General features: G+C 44.7%; 1 protein-coding gene across 1 annotated transcript; it reads right to left on the reverse strand.

Moving 5' to 3' along the window:
* Positions 1-12604: 12604 nt before the first annotated feature.
* LOC147966399 (uncharacterized) lies at positions 12605-15081 on the reverse strand. The gene is made up of 12 exons (XM_087527243.1): positions 14887-15081; positions 14684-14776; positions 14502-14603; positions 14077-14418; positions 13942-14010; positions 13738-13866; positions 13550-13618; positions 13393-13470; positions 13229-13310; positions 13030-13115; positions 12712-12948; positions 12605-12625 (listed from the first exon to the last, which is right to left on the reverse strand). Exons 1-12 carry the CDS (start codon positions 15064-15066, stop codon positions 12605-12607), a joined length of 1488 nt encoding a protein of 495 aa, XP_087383369.1. The 5' UTR covers positions 15067-15081.
* Positions 15082-20841: the final 5760 nt, after the last annotated feature.

Consider the following 20841-nt stretch of genomic DNA (forward strand, 5'->3'; position numbering starts at 1 on the left):
GATTAGAGGGATGTCTATCTAAATGGGAGTTCTTAAGTAATATGATTAATTGAACTTAAATTTATCATGAACTTAGTCCTGGTAGTATTTTGCAAATTATGTTGTAGATCAATAGCTCGCGTTGTTGCTTCCCTGTGTTTATTTTGATATGTTCCTAGAGAAAATTGTGTTGAAAGATGTTAGTAGAAATGATGCGGATTGGATCCGTGATCTGAGGTTTATCCTCATTGCTGCACAGAAGAATTATGTCCTTGATGCACCACTAGGTGACGGACCTATTGCAGGAGCAGATGCAGACGTTGTGAACGTTTGGCTAGCTCAATATGATGACTACTTGATAGTTTAGTGCACCATGCTTAATGGCTTAGAATCGGGACTTCAAAGACGTTTTGAACGTCATGGAGCATATGAGATGTTCCAGGAGTTGAAGTTAATATTTCAAGCAAATACTCAAGTTGAGAGATATGAAGTCTCCAACAAGTTCTATAGCTAAAAGATGGAGGAGAATCGGTCAACTAGTGAGCATGTGCTCAGATTGTCTGAGTACTACAATCGCTTGAATCAAGTGGGAGTTAATCTTCCAGATAAGATAGTGATTGATAGAATTCTCTAGTCACCATCACCAAGTTAGTAGAACTTCGTGATGAACTATGATATGCAAGGGATAATGGAAACGATTCCCAAGCTCTTCATAATGCGGAAATTGACGAAGGTAGAAATCGAGAAAAACATCAAGTGTTGATGGTAGACAAGACCACTAGTTTCAAGAAAAGGGCAGAGGGAAGAAGGGGAACTTCAAGAAGAACAGCAAGCAAGTTGCTGCTCAAGTGAAGAAGCCCAAGTCTGGTCCTAAGCCCGAGACTAAGTGTTTCTACTGCAAAGGGACTGGTCACTGGAAGCGGAACTACCCCAAGTGATTGGCAGATAAGAAGGATGGCAAAGTGAACATAAGTATATTTGATATACATGTTATTAATGTGTACTTTACTAGTGTTTATAGCAACCCCTCAGTATTTGATACTAGTTCAGTTGCTAAGATTAGTAACTCGAAATGGGAGTTGCAGAATAAACAGAGACTAGTTAAGGGTGAAGTGACGATGTGTGTTGGAAGTGGTTCCAAGATTGATATGATCATCATCGCACACTCCCTATACTTTCAGGATTAGTGTTGAACCTGAATAAGTGTTATTTGGTGTTTGCGTTGAGCATGAATATGATTTGATCATGTTTATTGTAATACGGTTATTCATTTAAGTAAGAGAATAAATTTTTGTTCTATTTACATGAATAAAACCTTATATGGTTACACACCCAATGAAAATAGTTCGTTGGATCTCGATCATAGTGATACACATAATCATAATATTGAAACCAAAAGATGCAAAGTTAATAATGATAGTGAAACTTATTTGTGGCACTGCCATTTAGGTCATATTGGTGTAAAGCGCATGAAGAAACTCCATGCTAATGGGTTTTTGGAATCACTTGATTATGAATCAGTTGATGCTTGTGAACCATGCCTCATGGGCGAGATGACTAAAACGCCGTTCTCCGGAACTATGGAGCGAGCAACTGACTTATTGGAAATAATACATACTGATGTATGAGATCCGATGAGTGTTAAGGCTCGCGACGGGTATCATTATTTTCTGACCTTCACAGATGATTTGAGCAGATATGGGTATATCTACTTAATGAAACACAAGTCTGAAATATTTGAAAAGTTCAAAGAATTTCAGAGTGAAGTGGAGAATCATCGTAACAAGAAAATTAAAGTTTCTATGATATGATCGCAGAGGTAAAATATTTGAGTTACGAGTTTGGCCTTCAGTTAAAACAATGTGAAATAGTTTTACTACTCACGCCACCTGGAACACCACAGCATAATGGTGTGTCCAAACATTATAACCGTACTTTATTAGATATGGTGCGATCTATGATGTCTCTTATCGATCTACCACTATCGTTTTGGGGTTATGCATTAAAGACAGCTGCATTCACGTTTAAAAGGGCACCATCTAAGTCCGTTGAGACGACACAATATGAACTGTGGTTTGGCAAGAAACCAAAGTTGTCGTTTCTTAAAGTTTGGGATTGTGATGCTTATATGAAAAAGTTTCATCCTGATAAGCTCAAACCCAAATCGGAGAAATATGTCTTCATAGGATACCCAAAGGAGACTGTTGGGTACACCTTCTATCACAAATCCGAAGGCAAGACTTTTGTTGCTAAATTCGGAGTTTTTCTAGAGAAGGAGTTTCTCTCGAAAGAAGTGAGTGGGAGGAAAGTAGAACTTGATGAGGTAACTGTACCTGCTCCCTTATTGGAAAGTAGTTCATCACAGAAATCTGTTCCTGTGACTACTACACATATTAGTGAGGAAGCTAATGATGATGATCATGTAACTTTAGATCAAGTTACTACCGAATCTCGTAGGTAAACCAGAGTGAGATCCGCACCAGAGTGGTACAGTAATCCTGTTTTGGAAGTCATGTTACTAGACCATGACGAACTTGCGAACTATGAGGAAGCGATGATGAGCCCAGATTCCGCGAAATGGTTTGAGGCCATAAAATCTGAGATATGATCCATGTATGAGAACAAAGTATGGACTTTGATGGATTTGCCCGATGATCGGCAAGCCATAGAAAATAAATGGATCTTCAAGAGGAAGACGGACGCTGATAGTAGTGTTACTATCTACAAAGCTAGAATTGTCGCAAAAGGTTTTCCACAAGTTCAAGGTGTTGACTACGATGAGATTTTCTCACTCGTATATATGCTTAAGTCTGTCCGAATCATGTTAGCAATTGCCGCATTTTATGAAATCTGGTAAATGGATAAACAAAACTGCATTCCTTAATGGATTTCTTAAAGAAGAGTTGTATATGATGCAACCAGAAGGTTTTGTCAATCCTAAAGGTGTTAACAAAATATGGAAGCTCCAACGATCCATCTGTGGACTGGTGCAAGCATCTCGGAGTTGGAATATACGCTTTGATAAGTTGATCAAAGCATATAGTTTTATACAGACTTACGGTGAAGCCTGTATTTACAAGAAAGTGAGTGGGAGCACTACAACATTTCTGATAAGTATATGTGAACAACATATTGTTGATCGGAAATAATGTATAATTTTCTGGAAAGCATAAAGGAATATTTGAAAGGAGTTTTTCAAAGAAAGACCTCGGTAAAGCTGCTTACATATTGAGCATCAAGATCTATAGAGATAGATCAAGACGCTTGATAAGGTTTTTCAATGAGTACATACCTTGACAAGATTTTGAAGTAGTTCAAAATGGAACAGTCAAAGAAAGAGTTCTTGCCTGTGTTGCAAGGTGTGAAGTTGAGTAAGACTCAAAGCCCGACCACAGCAGAAGATAGAAATAGAATGAAAGTCATTCCCTATGCCTCAGCCATAGGTTCTATAAAGTATGCCATGCTGTGTACCAGATCTATTGTATACCCTACACTATGTTAAGAAAGGGAGTACAATAGTGATCTAAGAGTAGATCACTGGACAGCGGTAAAAATTATCCTTAGTGGAATAAGGAAATATTTCTCAATTATGGAGGTGACAAAAAAGTTCGTCGTAAAAGTTACGTCGATGCAAGTTTTGACACATATCTGGATGACTCTAAGTCTCGATCTAGATACATATTGAAAGTGGGAGCAATAAGCTAGAGTAGCTCCGTGCAGAGCATTGTTGACATAGAAATTCGCAAAATACTTACGGATCTGAATGTGACAGACCCGTTGACTAAAATTATCTCACAAGCAAAACATGATCACACCTTAGTACTCTTTGGGTGTTAATCACATAGCGATGTGAACTAGATTACTGACTCTAGTAAACCCTTTGGGTGTTGATCACATATCGATGTGAACTATGGGTGTTAATCACATGGTGATGTGAACTATTGCTGTTAAATCACATGGCGATGTGAACTAGATTATTGACTCTAGTGCAAGTGGGAGACTGAAGGAAATATTCCCTAGAGGCAATAATAAAGTTATTATTTATTTCCTTATATCATGATAAATGTTTATTATTCATGCTAGAATTGTATTAACCGGAAACGTAATACTTGTGTGAATACATAGGCAAACAAAGTGTCACTAGTATGCCTCTACTTGACTAGCTCGTTAATCGAAGATGGTTATGTTTCCTAACCATAAACAAAAGAGTTGTTATTTGATTAACGGGATCACATCATTATGAGAATGATGTGATTGACATGACCCATTCCATTAGCTTAGCACCCGATCATTTAGTATGTTGCTATTGCTTTCTTCATGACTTATACATGTTCCTATGACTATGAGATTATGCAACTCCCGTTTGTCAGAGGAACACTTTGTGTGCGACCAAACGTCACAACGTAACTGGGTGATTATAAAGGAGCTCTACAGGTGTCTCCAAAGGTACATGTTGGGTTGGCGTATTTCGAGATTAGGATTTGTCACTCCGATTGTCGGAGAGGTATCTCTGGGCCCTCTCGGTAATGCACATCACATAAGCCTTGCAAGCATTGCAACTAATGAGTTAGTTGCGAGATGATGTATTACGGAACGAGTAAAGAGACTTGCCGGTAACGAGATTGAACTAGGTATTGAGATACCGACGATCGAATCTCGGGCAAGTAACATACCGATGACAAAGGGAACAACGTATGTTGTTATGCGGTCTGATCGATAAAGATCTTCGTAGAATATGTAGGAGCCAATATGAGCATCTAGGTTCTGCTATTGGTTGTTGACCGGAGACGTGTCTCGGTCATGTCTACATTGTTCTCGAACCCATAGGGTCCGCACGCTTAAGGTTTCGATGACAGTTATATTACGAGTTTATGAGTTTTGATGTACCGAAGTTAGTTCGGAGTCCCAGATGTGATCACGGACATGACGAGGAGTCTTGAAATGGCCGAGACATAAAGATTGATATATTGGACGGCTATATTCGGACACCGGAAGTGTTCCGGGTGATTTCGGAGAAAACCGGAGAGCCGGAGGGTTACCGGACCCCCCCCGGGAGAAGTAATGGGCCATAAGGGCCTTAGTGGAGAGAGAGAGGGGCTGCCAGAGGTGGGCCGTGCGCCTCCTCCCCCCTGGTCCGAATTGGACTAGGAGAGGGGGGGCGGCGCCCCCCTTTCCCTCTCCCTCCCCACTTCTTCCCCCCTCCTAGTAGGAGTCCTACTCCTACTAGGAGGATGACTCCTCCTGGCGCGCCTATAGGGGCCGGCCGGCCTCCTCCCCTTGCTCCTTTATATACGGGGGCAGAGGGGCACCCCTAGACACACAAGTTGATCTTCGTGATCGTTCGTTAGCCGTGTGTGGTGCCCCCCTCCACCATATTCCACCGTGGTCATATTGTAGCGGTGCTTAGGTGAAGCCCTACGACGGTAGAACATCAAGATCGTCACCACGCCGTCGTGCTGACAGAACTCCTCCCCGACGCTTTGCTGGATCGGAGCCCGGGGATCGTCATCAAGCTGAACGTGTGCTAGAACTCAGAGGTGCCGTAGTTTCGGTGCTTGATCGGTTGGGCCGTGGAGACGTACGACTACATCAACCAAACGCTTCCGTTGTCGATCTACAAGGGTACGTAGATCACACTCTCCCCTCTCGTTGCTATGCATCATCATGATCTTGCGTGTGCGTAGGAATTTTTTTGAAATTACTACGTTCCCCAACAGTTTATGGCAAGCCGGAAGCTTAAACATTATTTTCAGGGCCATCCCATCACAGTGGTCAGTTCAGCTCCTCTGGGAGATATCATTCAAAACAGAGAGGCAACTGGCCGGATTGCCAAGTGGGCTATTGAGCTTGGACCTCATGGGCTCAAATATATACCCCGCACAGCGATCAAATCGCAGGCACTCGTGGACTTCATCAATGATTGGACAGAGTTACAGGCACCTGAAGAGAAACCAGATAATACATATTGGACTATTCATTTTGATGGGTCCAGGCAGTTGGAGGGCTCGGGGGCTGGAGTCATACTAACTTCCCCACGAGGTGACAAGTTTTGTTATGTCCTCCGATTAATGTTCCCTTGTACTAACAATGCATCTGAATATGAGGCTTTGCTCCATGGTCTTCGGATGGCTAAGGAGATGAATTTAAGCCGCGTTAAGTGCTTCGGTGATTCAGATCTAGTGGCTCAACAGGTGTCTCACACTTGGGATTCTAAGGACCCACTCGTGGCAGCATATAGGCGAGCGGTGGATACAGTGGCTGGTCACTTTAAGGGTTATCAGGTGGACCATATAGACATGTGGAAGAATGAAGCGGCGGACGCCTTAAGTCGTCTTGGTTCCCAGCGTAAACTGGTCCCGCCAAATTTGTTTCTTGATGTATTGCATAATCCGTCAGTCAAGGTGCCAACCGAAGAAGATTTGCCCATTCCTGATCCGGAGGCTCAATTGGTGGCAGCTTTGCATGCCATACCGGATTGGACAATCCCATATCTGGCTTACATGAACCGGGGCAAGTTACCAGACGATGAAACGTTGGCTCGACAGATAATCCGGCGTTCCAAGTCCATGACCATACTCAACGGGGAGTTACATCGCTATAGCGTTTCAGGAGAAATTCAGCATTGTGTTTCTCCTCAAGAGGGTTGTGAGATTTTACGAGAAATTCATGAAGGGGATTGCGGTCACCACGTCGGTTCAAAATCTTTGGTTGCTAAAGCTTTTCGCCACGGCTTTTACTGGTCGACGGCACATGCTGATGCGGAGGATTTAGTCAAGAGATTGACGGGTGTCAAAAACTGGCCCGCCGTGCGCACATTCCGGCTCAAGAGTTGAGGATGATTCCAATAACATGGCCGTTTGCAACTTGGGCGCTTGATATGGTTGGACCCTTCAAACAATCCAAGGACAAAAAGACCTACCTGTTAGTAGCAGTTGATAAATTCACCAAATGGGTGGAAGCAGAGCCAGTCAACAAGTGTGATGCAGCCACGGCGGTTCAATTCATCAAAAAGGTGATATTCCGGTTTGGTTTTCCACACAGCATTATAACTGATAATGGTACTAACCTGTCAAAAGGGGAGATGGAATAATTTTGTCAACGTGAGCACATCCGGCTCGATCTAGCATCGGTGGCTCACCCCCAGTCTAATGGTCAAGCAGAGAGAGCAAATCAAGAAATTCTATGAGGTATCAAACCCAGGCTTATGGTTCCTTTAAAGCGGATACCGGGTTGTTAGGTTGAGGAGCTACCTTCTGTGTTGTGGAGCATCAACACCACACCCAATAGGTCTACGGGTTACACACCTTTCTTCATGGTTTATGGAGCGGAGGCAGTTCTTCCTAGTGATATCCGTCATGACTCGCCCCGTGTGACAGCCTATGTTGAAGCTGATAATGAGAAGGCACGTCAAGATTCTCTGGACCTGTTGGATGAAGAGCGTGATCTTGCAGCAGCACAATCCGATTTATCAACAAGATCTCCGACGCTATCACAGCCGCCGGGTTAAAACCAGAACCTTTCAAGAAGGCGATTTGGTGCTCCGGCTCATCCAGGATCAGACTGATATGCACAAATTATCCCCACCTTGGGAAGGACCCTTTGTGGTTAGCAAAAATCTGCACAACGGGTCTTACTACCTCATTGATGTTCGAGAGCACAAAGACTCACGTCAATCAGAGGAGGAGACCAAGCGGCCATGGAACATAGCTCTTCTTCGGCCTTACTATACTTAAAGTCATAGGCTCTTCCTCTATACATATTTATGACAGTGTATATATATCATATAGTAAACCGGAGCCTCCTTATAAGCGGGGTATCTGTTCTTTTTACATCCTGTGTGTGCTTATACAAGTTAACTGACAAAGCGGAGTTTTTGTTAATCCGGTCTTAGAAGCTCCACGGATATAAAGAAAATCACTAGGGGGCTTAGTCATATTTGAACTACAGCTACACCTCTTGATCGGTTTTGAAACCACGAAGGGATATCACTAGGTGGCTTGGTTGTTATCACACCATAGCTACACCTTTTGATAGGCATTTAGGCCACAAAAGAAAAATATGTGGAGCCAAAGAGAGTGTTGCACAAAAGCACAGACTCAAACATGGGCACACACTGAGCACAGCTCACAAAGTTACTTGGGGGCTCTTTTTGCAAAGAAACAAAGAGTTTGAAAGGACCCTTGTAATTGGCTATCAAGCCACGGCTTGGAAGCCTGGTGTATTCACCTAAAAACCCGGGTTAACCTGCCTTCATCAAGTAAGCCACTCCTGTCCAGGTAATCCTGGTATGACCCATCGAACGTTTGACATTTCAATCTTTTATAGACCGTGAACTTGTCAAAGTTAAAACGATGATTGGTTAATTGGAGGCCCATCTTAAAAGGCTTTGTTAAATGGTTTAACTTAGAGGCCTGGCAGCCCATGAAAAGCCTCGATTTGGAGCCTGGCAGCTCGTAAAAAGCCTTGCATATTTTTCTTTTTGAATTTTATTTGTTTAAGTTCATAAGTTTCTCTTGATAATCCGGCGTCCTTGACCCGGCTTGCTTTTCAACTACAAGTTGTCGGCACATAATCAGTTATAAACCGGTGTTTATTGACCCGGTCTGGTTTGACTAAATCACCAGTGTTATAAAGAAAACCCGGTAGTTATCCCGGTCCGGTTTAATATATAGACCGGCACTACAAAGATGGGGTTATCACCGTTCCGGATTGGTATTAACACCTTTGCCGTATACACCGTTGGTCAACCAATGAGGTATGTTATGCATATTGCTTTTTGTACAAACACTTCGATTATTTCATCTATGTATTGTACACTTCCTGGACATTATGACCCGTCTAAGCGGTAAACCACTAGATACTTTTAAGTTTTTGTACCCAGGAACACAATTCATCATGGGTTATGCATAAATATATCCCAAAAGGTGGGACACGTTGTCATGAGGCATTATAAAACATGCCCGATGGCATGGCAAATAACAGAGTTTTGGCTATCCTATTACAAGAAGCTTTCAAAGCGGCTCCAATGGCATAATTGTTTTTCACAAGATCGGCACACAATGGCCAGTAAACCAGCGACAGGTTTAGGACATTTTGTCTGGACGGTTTGATGGTTGAGGGTCAGTTGGTGTGGGCACTTCTTCATCCCTCCCCAGATGCTAGAAATCAACCGTCGACCAATCGATTCCAGTTAAAGATTGAAATAGTACTTCCTCATGGATAAGATTGGAGGGGTTAATATCAGGAGCATAAGTGTGCTTACGAATCAGAGGCACAAGTTCTTCAACTTCATGGATGTCGGCCGGCTGTCTTTTCCCTTCAGCGTCATAAACCGGTTGAAAATGGGACAAGTTTGTATCATCAGCCAGTTTGCTGGCTACTGGCCGCATCTGTTTGGTCAGCCACTAGAGGTCATCGTTATCAAAGTTTGAACCGTCTTCCTTCACAACTGGGTATCCTTTAATGATATCATCTACTTCAAGGTCTGGAATCTAGGCTTTGGCTCGAATAAGTGTGGTTAAAGCTCCGGACCTGGCAGCTGCCCTCTTCAATTCGACAATACGGGCTGGTAACATGGCCTCCTTCTCAAGTGTTTCTTTAATCAAAGTTGGGGCCAGTTTGTTGTAAGCTACCGCGCAAATAGCCCGCTGAGACCCAGAGTATAGCTGTTCAACCAATGTATATGCCACTTTGAGCTTCATCCACATGTCTGTACCAAGATGAGCGATCCGAGTGCCTGCCAAAGATTTTTATCAACATTCTGGTCAGTGATAAGGTTCATTAACTTGCGCAAAACACATAAGCAGACACTTACCAAAGATAGCAGAAGTCATAGCATTGATTTGGCGCTTCAAACCAGCTAGTTCATCTACAACTGGTTTCAGGGCCGCCTCGGCGTCTTCAGCTCTTTTGGTTAACCCGGACTTTTCGGATTCCCAGTTAGCACGATCTTTGGTGAAAGTTTCCTTCAGTTTTTCCATTACGGCCAGGGCTTGGGTCAGCTACTCTTTCGCTTTTGCAGCCTCTGCTTGTTGTGACTTTACATTCTCTTGCAAGTCAGAGTTTCGGGCATCTTTGCTTCTCAGTTCAGCCTGCAACATTGAAGGCATATTAAGCAACAGGTTATATATGTTCTGAGTACAAAGCGTATAACAAGTTATGCACTTCATACTTGGGGGCTAATGCCGATTTGCTCTAAAGTGCTACATTTTATACAAAGTCTCCAGAACAATGCAAGCATTATCCTTGACACTTGGGGGCTAATGTGCGCCAAGTTAAACCCGCCTTTGGGGGCTATGCTGCAGAAAGTTATTTAATTGTTAACAGATGAGTCTTGTCTGTTCTTAGAGACCTGCCATTGTGAGGATCAATGATGAGAAACTTGAACTATTACAAAGACCCGATTTATGATTGACATCATAAAACGGCCCTTGGGGGCTACTCGGGATAGTTTTTCGGCTATAAATCAATAAACAAAGGGAGAGGAATTTACCTCATATTGCTCTTTCATCAAGTTCACCAAACTGTCCTCATAGTCCCGGTTTGAGTGGAGACGGTTCAAGAAGCCAGAGTGAAGCTCTTCAGCGTTAAGATGAGCATAGCTTGATAAATCGCTGCTCCATTTGCCTTTTTCCCTAGCAGCTTGCTCTTCTTTGGCACTATGTTGAGCCAAGATGACGGGATGGCCAGGAGAGCTATGGCCCATTCCAGTAATGATAACATCGTCTCCTTGACCTTCAGTATGTTTGACTGGTGACAATGGAGTATCAGCATTTCTCACTGGACTAGCCAAGTTTGGCTCTGCCGGTTCAACGTCAGGTGCGGCAGGTTCAGCGTCAGTTGGTTCATTGGTATTTTGGCCTTGAAGGGGCAGTTCGCTAGAGGCGGATTCAGGATGCAGGCCCTCCAGTTCACCTCTGGGTTCTTCTTCAAAAGTGGCCGGGTCTTCGGGCGGATTGGTGACCCGAGCTTTCTTGCTGGGTCTGGCTTTGGCCCTGGAAACAAAAATATAAAAGGATTAATATCTTATTCAAGTTCTATGATGTATTGAAGGAAAAGGTTTTATAGCTTACCCGGCCATAGTTTTCACAGGAGGGAGTTGAGTTGCTGTCGACTCGCCGGATGATGAGGGAGGTGTCACCTGATAATTTGAATCGGACGGATTAAGAGGTTGTCTGAAATAACCTGCCTTGGGGTAAGAATGGTCAGAAGTAGGAGAGACCTCAGACCGGCGCTTCTGAACCGGGGTATCAGGTAAACCGGCTGAAGTGACCTGTTGGCCACTGTGCCGAGTTGTCTGGCGAGCTTCATGCTGCCGAGTCTTCAAAATAAATGTGGGATCCAAGTGAGCAAGAGGATGAGAAAAGCGTACTTTCCGGACTGCTTGGCGGGTTTTTTGTATTGGCATAGAGTCTGAACCGGAGGAAAGGGTAATTACCTCTACATCATCAGCTTGACTGCCTTCTACGTCCTCCTGAGGAATATCATTGTTAATGAGATGCATGAAAAGAGAGCCAAGTGAGTCAAGTTCTACCTCAACTTCCGGATCATCAGTGTCATCATCAAGCTCCATGTTGATCCGGTCAGCCGTTTTCCGTTTTGACGTCCGTTTGACGGCTTTGGTTTTGGGGCGAGATGGTTTGACTGCTTTGTCCCCAGTTGGTTTTACCGCTTTTTCTACAGTTTTCCGTTTCCAGAAGGAGTCATCACCCTATACATACATATACAGAAAAGGAAGTATAATGCTTACAGCAGGCGGTTTGTTCTTGGCATAGAAGGGACTCAAACCAGTTTGACTACAGACCTGTTCCGATTCATTCAGAAACTTTTTTACACCTTCAGTGATTTCTTCATCAGATAGTTGAAGGTTGCAATGGCGTTGAGGGTTGTCAACCTCACCGGTACACTACAACAGGACCCCCCCCCCGTATAGCAACGCATTTTTCCATATCTAAAATTCCATATATGCGTTGCCAGTGTCTTTACCAACGGTTTGGGATGCGTAGCCTTGTCGAGTGTTGCTAGCGCATAATGCAACGCTTATATTGCCGTTGGTAAAAGGGACCGTTGCAAGACTACAACAGTTAAAACAGACATCTACAACACTTTTATATGTTGGTGCGTAATGTACAAGAATCAAAATCCCATTGCTTGGCAACGGAGTATTTCCAACACTCCAAGTGTTGGTACATATAGTGTTATTATTATTATTATTTATTATTATTGTTATTATTATTATTATTATTTCTAGCAATTAAAGTAATGCTCCATGTAGAGGTGATAATTATGTATTTCAAGTGAAGGAAAACAAGAGAATATACTGACGAGACAAAGAAATCATATATTAGATAAAATTGTCGGATTACAATAGTGGTTATTACAGGAGAACATCATCCAAATGTGATGCATAATCTAACTATTTTCTAACACTGAAACTTAAACGAAAGCATCCATCAACATCCCTACAACTTAATTAAGACTTAACCAAGGAACAACATCCAACAGGAACGTCATTCCTACGACATAACTAAAACTGATAGCATCCATCGATCATCATCATCATCATCATGACGAAACGGACCATCAACATCTTTCTTTGCAGTTGAGTTGCCACACACCCATATACTCATCCATTTATCTTCTGAATCTACAAACAAGAAAATAAAATGAATTGTTAACACACAATGCATTGACATGATGCAAGTACTAACGGAGGCAAGATTAGTCACGTACAAAGGTTGAAGGCCATGCAATCTTTGTTTTTTCAGCATTACCGAGAGTATTGCAATTTTTGCGACTCCGTACCAAATTTTCAGTTTTCTCAAGTGCCATATCGACATGCACCGCCCAGAATTCGTTTCCAATTTCAGCGCCATCAAGTTTAAATTTAGGATCACAACTTACAATTGTAGCAAGAGCTACGTCCCTGTTATGTTTTTTCAGGCTCTTCAAGAATACTTTAGTTCCTACCTGTTAGAGAAAACCAAAGTTACCATATGAGAAAACAGAAAAAAGAACAAGGGAGCATATGAAATGAATGAGTACTCTTACAGGTAGTTCATTGGCACCCAACCAACTCAGGGCAGCACTTTGAGAACTCTTACTGCTTGCATTAGCACCTTTTGTTGTTTTTTTGGGTTGGACAACAGTCTAATAGTGGTTATTACAGGAGGAACATCATCCAAAGAAGAAGTAATAAACAGCTAACACCATAGTTTGAACACAAATTTGTTTGTGATTATGAAAAGATACCAGCTTGTTTGAAGCAGAAGTTTTTCCCCCTGACGCGCACTGACATCCTCAAGCAAATTTTCTTTGTTTTGGACAGCATTCTGTTAGCACGATGACCAGTAGATACATAACCATCGGAAACAATATTTTTTGAACATATTGAATATGGTAATGGAAATATACCTTTTGCGCAGCAGAATTTATCTCCCCTTGCCATGCACTAAAATTATGATCAGAAGTTTCATGGTTCTGGACAACATTCTGATAGCAACAAGTAACCACATAAACATGGGAGCAATATAGTTTGATCATAATTTTGGATATGAGACTATGATGATACCTTGGGTACATCAGAACATTGTTCTAGTTGTCGTGCACTGCCACCATTATGAACCATAGTTTGTTTGTTCTAGTATAAAATGATACAAATCAACTTTTGGGTATTTTACATGCAATTGCAAAAAGTGCAAGAGTAACAACTTAAAACTCAGCAATGACAGGTTCCAAAGAGTATTTAAGTAGACAAACCTTATCTGAAACAGAATTGTTGTTTGATGTTTCCAAATCTGCACCATTTGAACCACTTCGCTTGTTCTGTAAATTACTTGGTCGTGTTTTAACAAGTCGGAGTCCATCAACGGGAGGAGCAAGCACCCTCTACATATAGCATAACATAAATATTAGTTGAGACATAATTTCTAGAGTGAAATTTTAGGATTTTATGATACAAACTTTTCTGTTTGAGTTATGTCCATAAACCGAAGGTTCAAGCCCAATTGTAGCCATTGGATCTGAAATTTCCTATGATATAAATTCAGAAAGGTTAGTCCACAAACTAAATGAAGCTTATAGTTCATAGAAATTTACCTGATTTGGTTGTCTTTCCATTCTTCTCATCTGCTCCTGTAGTTCCATAATTTTAGCATCTTGATTTTTCTTATCTTGCTGTAACTTTTCCAGTTCAACTCTAAATGCTAGCATATCTTCATTTGGTGTGTCCTCCACCGAAGTAAAATGTGTATTCTGGAATATACGTGAAGTAGAAACATCAAAAAGTTTTTTCGGGTATGGAACTAGTCCCAAACCATGTACATGACTAGGCTTGTCATCTCCTAATACTCTGTTTAACGCATCTCCTTTCCATGCAACCTTGCCATCACTGTTATCTGCTAATTCAGGGTTTTTTCCCATAATATCCTTCAACTCTTCCTAAATATACATAAAGAATGTAAATAAGAAGAATATATATAATATCAAATTCAAAAATGAATGGTTGAGAGTTGTAAATATACCACATGAGCATTAATTAGTTTGTTCTTGCAAGTTTTCGGCTTGTGCGTATGGATGAACAAGTGAGCCCTATGAGGATACTTCTTTTCAGGATCTGCATCTTTCTGTTGATATGTAACGTAAACATGAATTACATTACAAAACATGAATGGAAGAGAGATGCATGAAGTTAGTAGAATTTTACCATTTCTTCCCTCTGTCGAGCGAAACTTTTTGTCCTACTAGTGTGTGTAGACTTCCTCAGTGAACAATTATTCCTATTTGTAGCACTAGTTTCCTATCAAAGATTGAATCAAAACAATTATGTGCATATCTTTCATGGTATCTGCAAGACAATATATATATAAAGTCCAACAAAGAAAGTTGAAAATGGAATTCTGTAAGTACCTTCGCTTTCTGGGTTGTCCAATGATTAACTAGAGATCTCCACTGATCCGAAGTCACCCATTTTGGTTTATTGTTGTAATTGGCTTCGGTGCTTTTTTTCTCATCAAAATAAATTGCTTTCAGATTGGACTTATGTTGCCTCCATCTGTCTCCAATTGTCTTCAATATATACTTTTCCATGCGAGGAGGATAAAGGAACCTCATCTACAGAACCATTACAACATAAATAGGGTGACTGCAATGTAAGGCAACATAGAACAAGCTAGTAAAGGATATTGCGTGGATTAAAATTTACCTTCACTTGATCTAGTATAGCCTTTACGTTTGTTTTAGTTTTGAGCAATCTCCAATCCTTTTAGCTCAAGAACCACAATGACCCATTCCTTGCAACCGAGCCAAGAAAGTCCCCAAGATGTTTAGCCTCTTTTCCAACTGGCTGATCTATGTCATTGCATCGAACCATTATCCTTTTCCCTTTTGGAAGGTTCCAAATATATTTCAGCTTCCTCTTCTTACGCTCTTTTGTTTCTGCATTTTCAGCTGAATATATAGAAGCATGAATTATATATTACGATGATGAATAATCATTTATTGCAGACGGTAAGGAATCAGCAACAAACTTACCATCTTCATTTTCATCCGCATCAGCATCATCACGAACTGTGAAGCCTTCTTCATCATTAGTACTTCTTTCATGAACATCAGATGATTCGACATCTTTTTCAATAGAATTATGATGTTCGACCGGTTCTTCCATCATATATTCTTCACTGGATTCAACAACATTAATTCTTGTCCGTGACATATCTGCTGCAACATGAATATGTGGGAAATGAATACTACTTTTCCAAAAACATAGTTTTGTTTTTCCAGTTTTAGCAAAACAACCAACGTGTTTGGCAAGTGTTGTTTTTCTCAGTTTTATGGTTTTGACTGTTCATTGCATGGATAATCTTGAAGATAGCTAGCAGAACCGAACTGAGCTACACTCAAGTACTTTAGTCAATAGGTGCACAATACCATGGTTTTAGCTTAACAGAGTTTTTTGGAGTATTCAGAATAGAGAGCAGCGTGTTTGACTATAGTACAGAATGTTGTAACATTTGTTGGCTAGCCGTTAGGCAGTCGCATCTACCTAGCCGTTGTGGTAGCAATGCAAACAAGCGCAGCTGGCCGGTTGTGTACTGTTTCCTGTTGCATGTTGCGGTATTAGAATCTATGGATTGATTAGACTAATAATGACTATCGGCAGTGACGGTGGCGGAGTAAATAGCACATGACCTCCGAGCAATCTGATGAAAATCAAATGAAACAATTACCACCTAGTAAAATGTGATGAAAACAGCCTCTGAATCATTATATAGACAACAATCATTGTAGACATGGGTGCCTATTGCCTGCATAATTGCAGACAAGATTCTGAGCCTAGCTATCTCGTATGCATAAGGGAACAGCCAAGACGGGACTCCTTTCTTTCGCTTGCTCTCTTTAAAAAAAGAGGTTTGGTGTTCTTTTTTTTATACAGAGAAATTACTGCAGTTTTTGTAAATACTAATGAATAAACTCTAAAATGCTAATTTCAATCAAGTATATGTAAGGTGTGACCTTATAGAAGAAGTATAGGAAGAATCAGGAACAACCACATCTATCTGAAGGGTCCCCAAAATTCTAATCTAAACAAATAACAGAGGACAACTATCAAACACTTGGTGTGCACTATCAAATTCACTCAAGAGAAGAGTAATTAGAAGGCTTAGAAGGGCCAGATCTCAAGCAAAAAGGGGGGAGGAGGCAAAATCTTCAAATCTTACTAGTATTTACCTACTGTTTCTACGAAATCGGGGGTGGGGATAGATATGCTTTCCGTCCCAGATGCTGAACAAGACACGCCTCCTTTGCCCTCAACCTTCAATCATGGAATGGGGGTGGAGCTATGAGGTTCATGAGGGAGGGCACGCCATGATCGATCTGCTCAAGAGAGGGATCCTTCGTACAAGACGAGGAAGGGATCTGAGTAGATAAGGGGGGAGGGGCGGGAGGTTTCCTATTTTCATGGCACAGTTAACTCCGAGACCTGATGTTAGTCTCCGTCATTAATTAGTATGACAGGTGGGGCCATGGTAATCAAGCGCGCGAGCTTAATTTCTTCTGACTAGAATTAGTCACTATTGGCGGGAGACAGGGGAGGGAAAGGAAAAATCGGTGTGAAACCAAAAGAGAAAATGAGGGAGTAAAAATTTGAAGAGAAATAAATTATATTATTTGTTATTATCATCTGGCCCTTGACACGCACTTGTACATATATTTGTCATATAAATTCCAGCGTCGCGCGCAGGGCCGCGTTGGTCGAGGATGCCGTCCCGTTCCGCCTATGTCGGGGGACTGATCCACGAACACCTATGGGACCGGCGGGCCGAGTCCCTTTCGGTTCGGCGGGGGCGGAGGTCGTGCAAAGAGCGGATCGAGGCAAAACACACGAGCAGTTTACCCAGGTTCGGGCCGCACGGATGCGTAAAACCCTACTCCTGCTTTGTGGTTTGTATTGATTTCTTGCTCGGGAGCGCGGAGTGCTACAGTACACACCAGCAGCTAACGAGACCGAGCGTGAGTGTTTTTCGAACTAGCTCGCCCCCTGTACGTTGTGCATGGGCCTCCTTTTATATGCTCAAGGGGTCACCGTCAGGTGGCAATGGAGACAAAGGGTAAAAATGGAAAGGTGCTGCGGTAGGTACAGCTACCTGCTACAGTGTATCATACCTAACCCTGACGACAGGGGACAAGGGCATCAAATGCCCGTCTGTGTCGCCTAAACAGTGCAGAAGGGACCGTCAGGGACGCCATCGCTCGCCACGATGGCAAACTTGTCAGCGCCGCTTGCCACCGCGCACCGCTGGCTGCACAGCCTCCCGCCACGCACGCCTGGAAGGGTCCCAGAGCGACACGTTGGTGGATGTGCTGGAGCGCGGGCACAGAGTGATGGCTCGCCGCGGCAAGTGCCTTGCCGCGGTCGTTGTCTTGTCGCGTCCGGGAGCTTGTCGCTCACCGGGCTTTGCCGGGACACGTGGCACGCCGCGGCAAATTCCCTGAGATGCCTTGGGTGGCCTTCCCGGCAAGCTCCTCTTGCCGGGGTCTTGTCTCCTTGAGCGCCTTGCCTTGGTCGGCCTTCCCGGCAAGCTCCTCTTGCCGGGGTTTTGTGGCGCCTTGGTTTGGATACTTTGTTCTTGAATGGCTCCAAAGGAACCTCGGAGGACCTTGGCGGTCACCCGGCAAGCCTTGCCGCGGGATGCTGCGACTGCCCGTGCACAAGTTCGGGATACTAGGGTACCCCTACTCTAGTACACCGACAGGAGCCCCTGGCCTGGGCCATACACGGTGCCGAGCGCTGTTGGGCCAGGCCCAAAACAGGGCACGGGCACGCGCGGCCTAGGTTACGCCGTATCTCTCTTCGTATCCACCGCGCCCTCCCCGAACGGCACGCGTCGAATGCGGCGTCGTGGGAGAGATCGTGGGTGGTTTCTTTATTCGGAAATGCGGAACGTCCGCCCCCTCCCTCTTTATAAGCTGGGGAAACAGGGGCAGTTCGCCCATTCACCCGTTGCTGCTTCCAATCTCAGAAATCTCCGCCGCTCCCTCGTCTTCCCAAAGCCGAAAGAGAGCAGCGCTCCGCCCCCCATCGCCACCAGCACCACCAACGCCGTCGACCTCCTCCACCACCTCCGCCATGGCTCCAAACGCCGACAAGGGGAAGGTCGTGAAGTCGACCGAGGCGCAGCGGCTTGCGGCGCTGCAGAAGGAGCGAGCAGTCTTCCCCCCAAGCTTGCCGCGAGGGAGTTGAGGGAGAACTACTACCTCTTCTGGTCGACGGAGACACGAGCGCATCCGCGCACGAAGGTACTCCCTGCCGCCGCTTGGAAGAAGGCTCCAAACGGATACCCCTTCTTCGCTCTGTTCTTCTACTGTGGGCTCTGCCCGCCTTTCTCTGAATTCTTCTGCGACATCATGAATACCTACGGATTCCACCTCCTTGACTTCACCCCCAATGCCGTTCTGACCATGGAAGTTTTCGCACATCTCTACGAAAACTTTGTCGGAGTCCATCCCAACGTAGCCCTCTTTCGCCACTTCTTCATACCCCGAGTAGAGAGAGGAGAGCCTTTATCCGGCGGAATCGCCTGGATCTCGAGGGCCGGCAAGAAGGAAACTTATCTGGAGGGAGAATTCTGCGGCAAGTGGGAGGAGTGGAGAGCAGACTGGTGCTGGATTGACGAGGAGAACCCGCAGCCATTCACCACCTGGCGCCAAACCCCAGTAGCATGCGGCAGCGATTGGAGTGACGTGGCCCTGGAAGACGACAGGCTGAAGATTGCTGTCACCCGGATCCTACGCCTCAGGCTTGCCGGGCTCACTGTAGGCGCTGTTGGCGCAAACTTTCTTCGCCGCCGCATCGCCCCCCTGCAAGAACGGGGGAGACCCACTTGGGAGTTCAAGAATGCGGCGGATATCATGAGGCTGCGGCCGGGCCTCAACTTCAACTTCACTGTTCTGGAGCTCAACACGATGCTCCAGGAGCTCTTCAAGTATGACCCCCAACATCCCGAAGTTTTCAGGTTGCCGGGGGGCGTCGTTCCGCTGTGCAACAATTCCTCGCTCGACCGCATCCGTGCAATGATGCCGGAGTGCGACTCGCATGGAATTGTGCCAACTTGGCAGGAGCCTACAGACGACGTCGTGCAGCAGTTCTTCGATGACTTGGTAGAAGTGCCGATCCGCTCCGACGAGAAGGATAGCCTCACCCGCGACACCACGGATGCGGAGATGGCACTCATCGCCACTAGGCTGGAAGAGGCGGCAGCAGCCGCAGCCGCGGGCGAATTTGGGTTCACCGTGGAGGAGGCAGATGCAGCAGAGGCGGCAAGCCGTGCCGAGCGAAGGGAGCCCGCCAGCGAGAAAGAACTTGTCGGACATGGCGTCGGGTCGAGCGAGCCCGCCAAGGATACGAGCGGCTCGCTGGAGATCAACTCGTCTTCCACCTCATCTTCAGGCAGCTCGCCGCAAGCAGAGCCTCCATCTCCGCCAAGAAGGCGTCTCCGCAAGGCCGGTGACATAGCGGAGCGGCAGGCGGGTCAACAGTCGCCGCGCCGCGTGACACGCTCCACCGCGGCAAACACCGTTGCTGCAGGAGCACCTCATGCTGCAACGGCAACTAGAGCGGGGTCTAGCTAGACCACCGCTTCTGCTCCTACCACTTCTCACACTGCGACGGCAACCGGAGCGGGGTCGTCTCAGACCGCCGCCACTGCTCCCGCCAAGCGGCCAAGGGAAGCTACTCCTCCGCCTCCTCGCGCCGGACGTGAGCCATACTTCGACTTCTCCGCGTTCAGCTCCGATGAGGAAGAAGAAGAAGAGTAAGATTCCCTTGTTGTACTTGTAGTTCTTCAATCCTTGCTGTTTGTCTTGTATCTCATTTGCTTTCCTCTGAACTTGTTCCTCTTTAGGACTCTGGCCCAGAGAGCAGCAAAGAGGGACAAGGTCCCGGTGATTGTCATCAAGGACGAACCTACTGCGACACCAGGAGGTGCGCCCGAGACAACCTTGCTGGACCCTTTCTCCAGAGCAGCCCCCAGCGTAAGTATATGGTTTGCTTTCCGCTTGTGAGGTGCGCATGGATACTCTGTCTTTGCTGATATTTGATTGCTGATTTGTGTAGGAGCAGAGCAGCCCCACCAGGAGCCAAGGGAGAGTCCCCCGACAAGGGAGAATTCTCCGGCAAGGGAGGGCTTCCCGGCAAGGGACAGCACCAGCGGCCCCCCGACGGCGGAGACCACGACTACAGAACCCGGTACAGGTAATCCTTTCGCTACAAGATTTCCCTTGGGTTCTTCTTCTTTTGATCATCTTTTTGTTGGATTTTTGCTTGACTCTTCTCCCCTTTCCGGCTGTCAGACCCATCTGCTA

This window comes from Triticum urartu, chromosome 6A, assembly GCF_056163025.1.
Source record: "Triticum urartu cultivar PI428250 chromosome 6A, HENAU_Tu73, whole genome shotgun sequence".
Taxonomy (NCBI): Eukaryota; Viridiplantae; Streptophyta; class Magnoliopsida; order Poales; family Poaceae; genus Triticum; species Triticum urartu.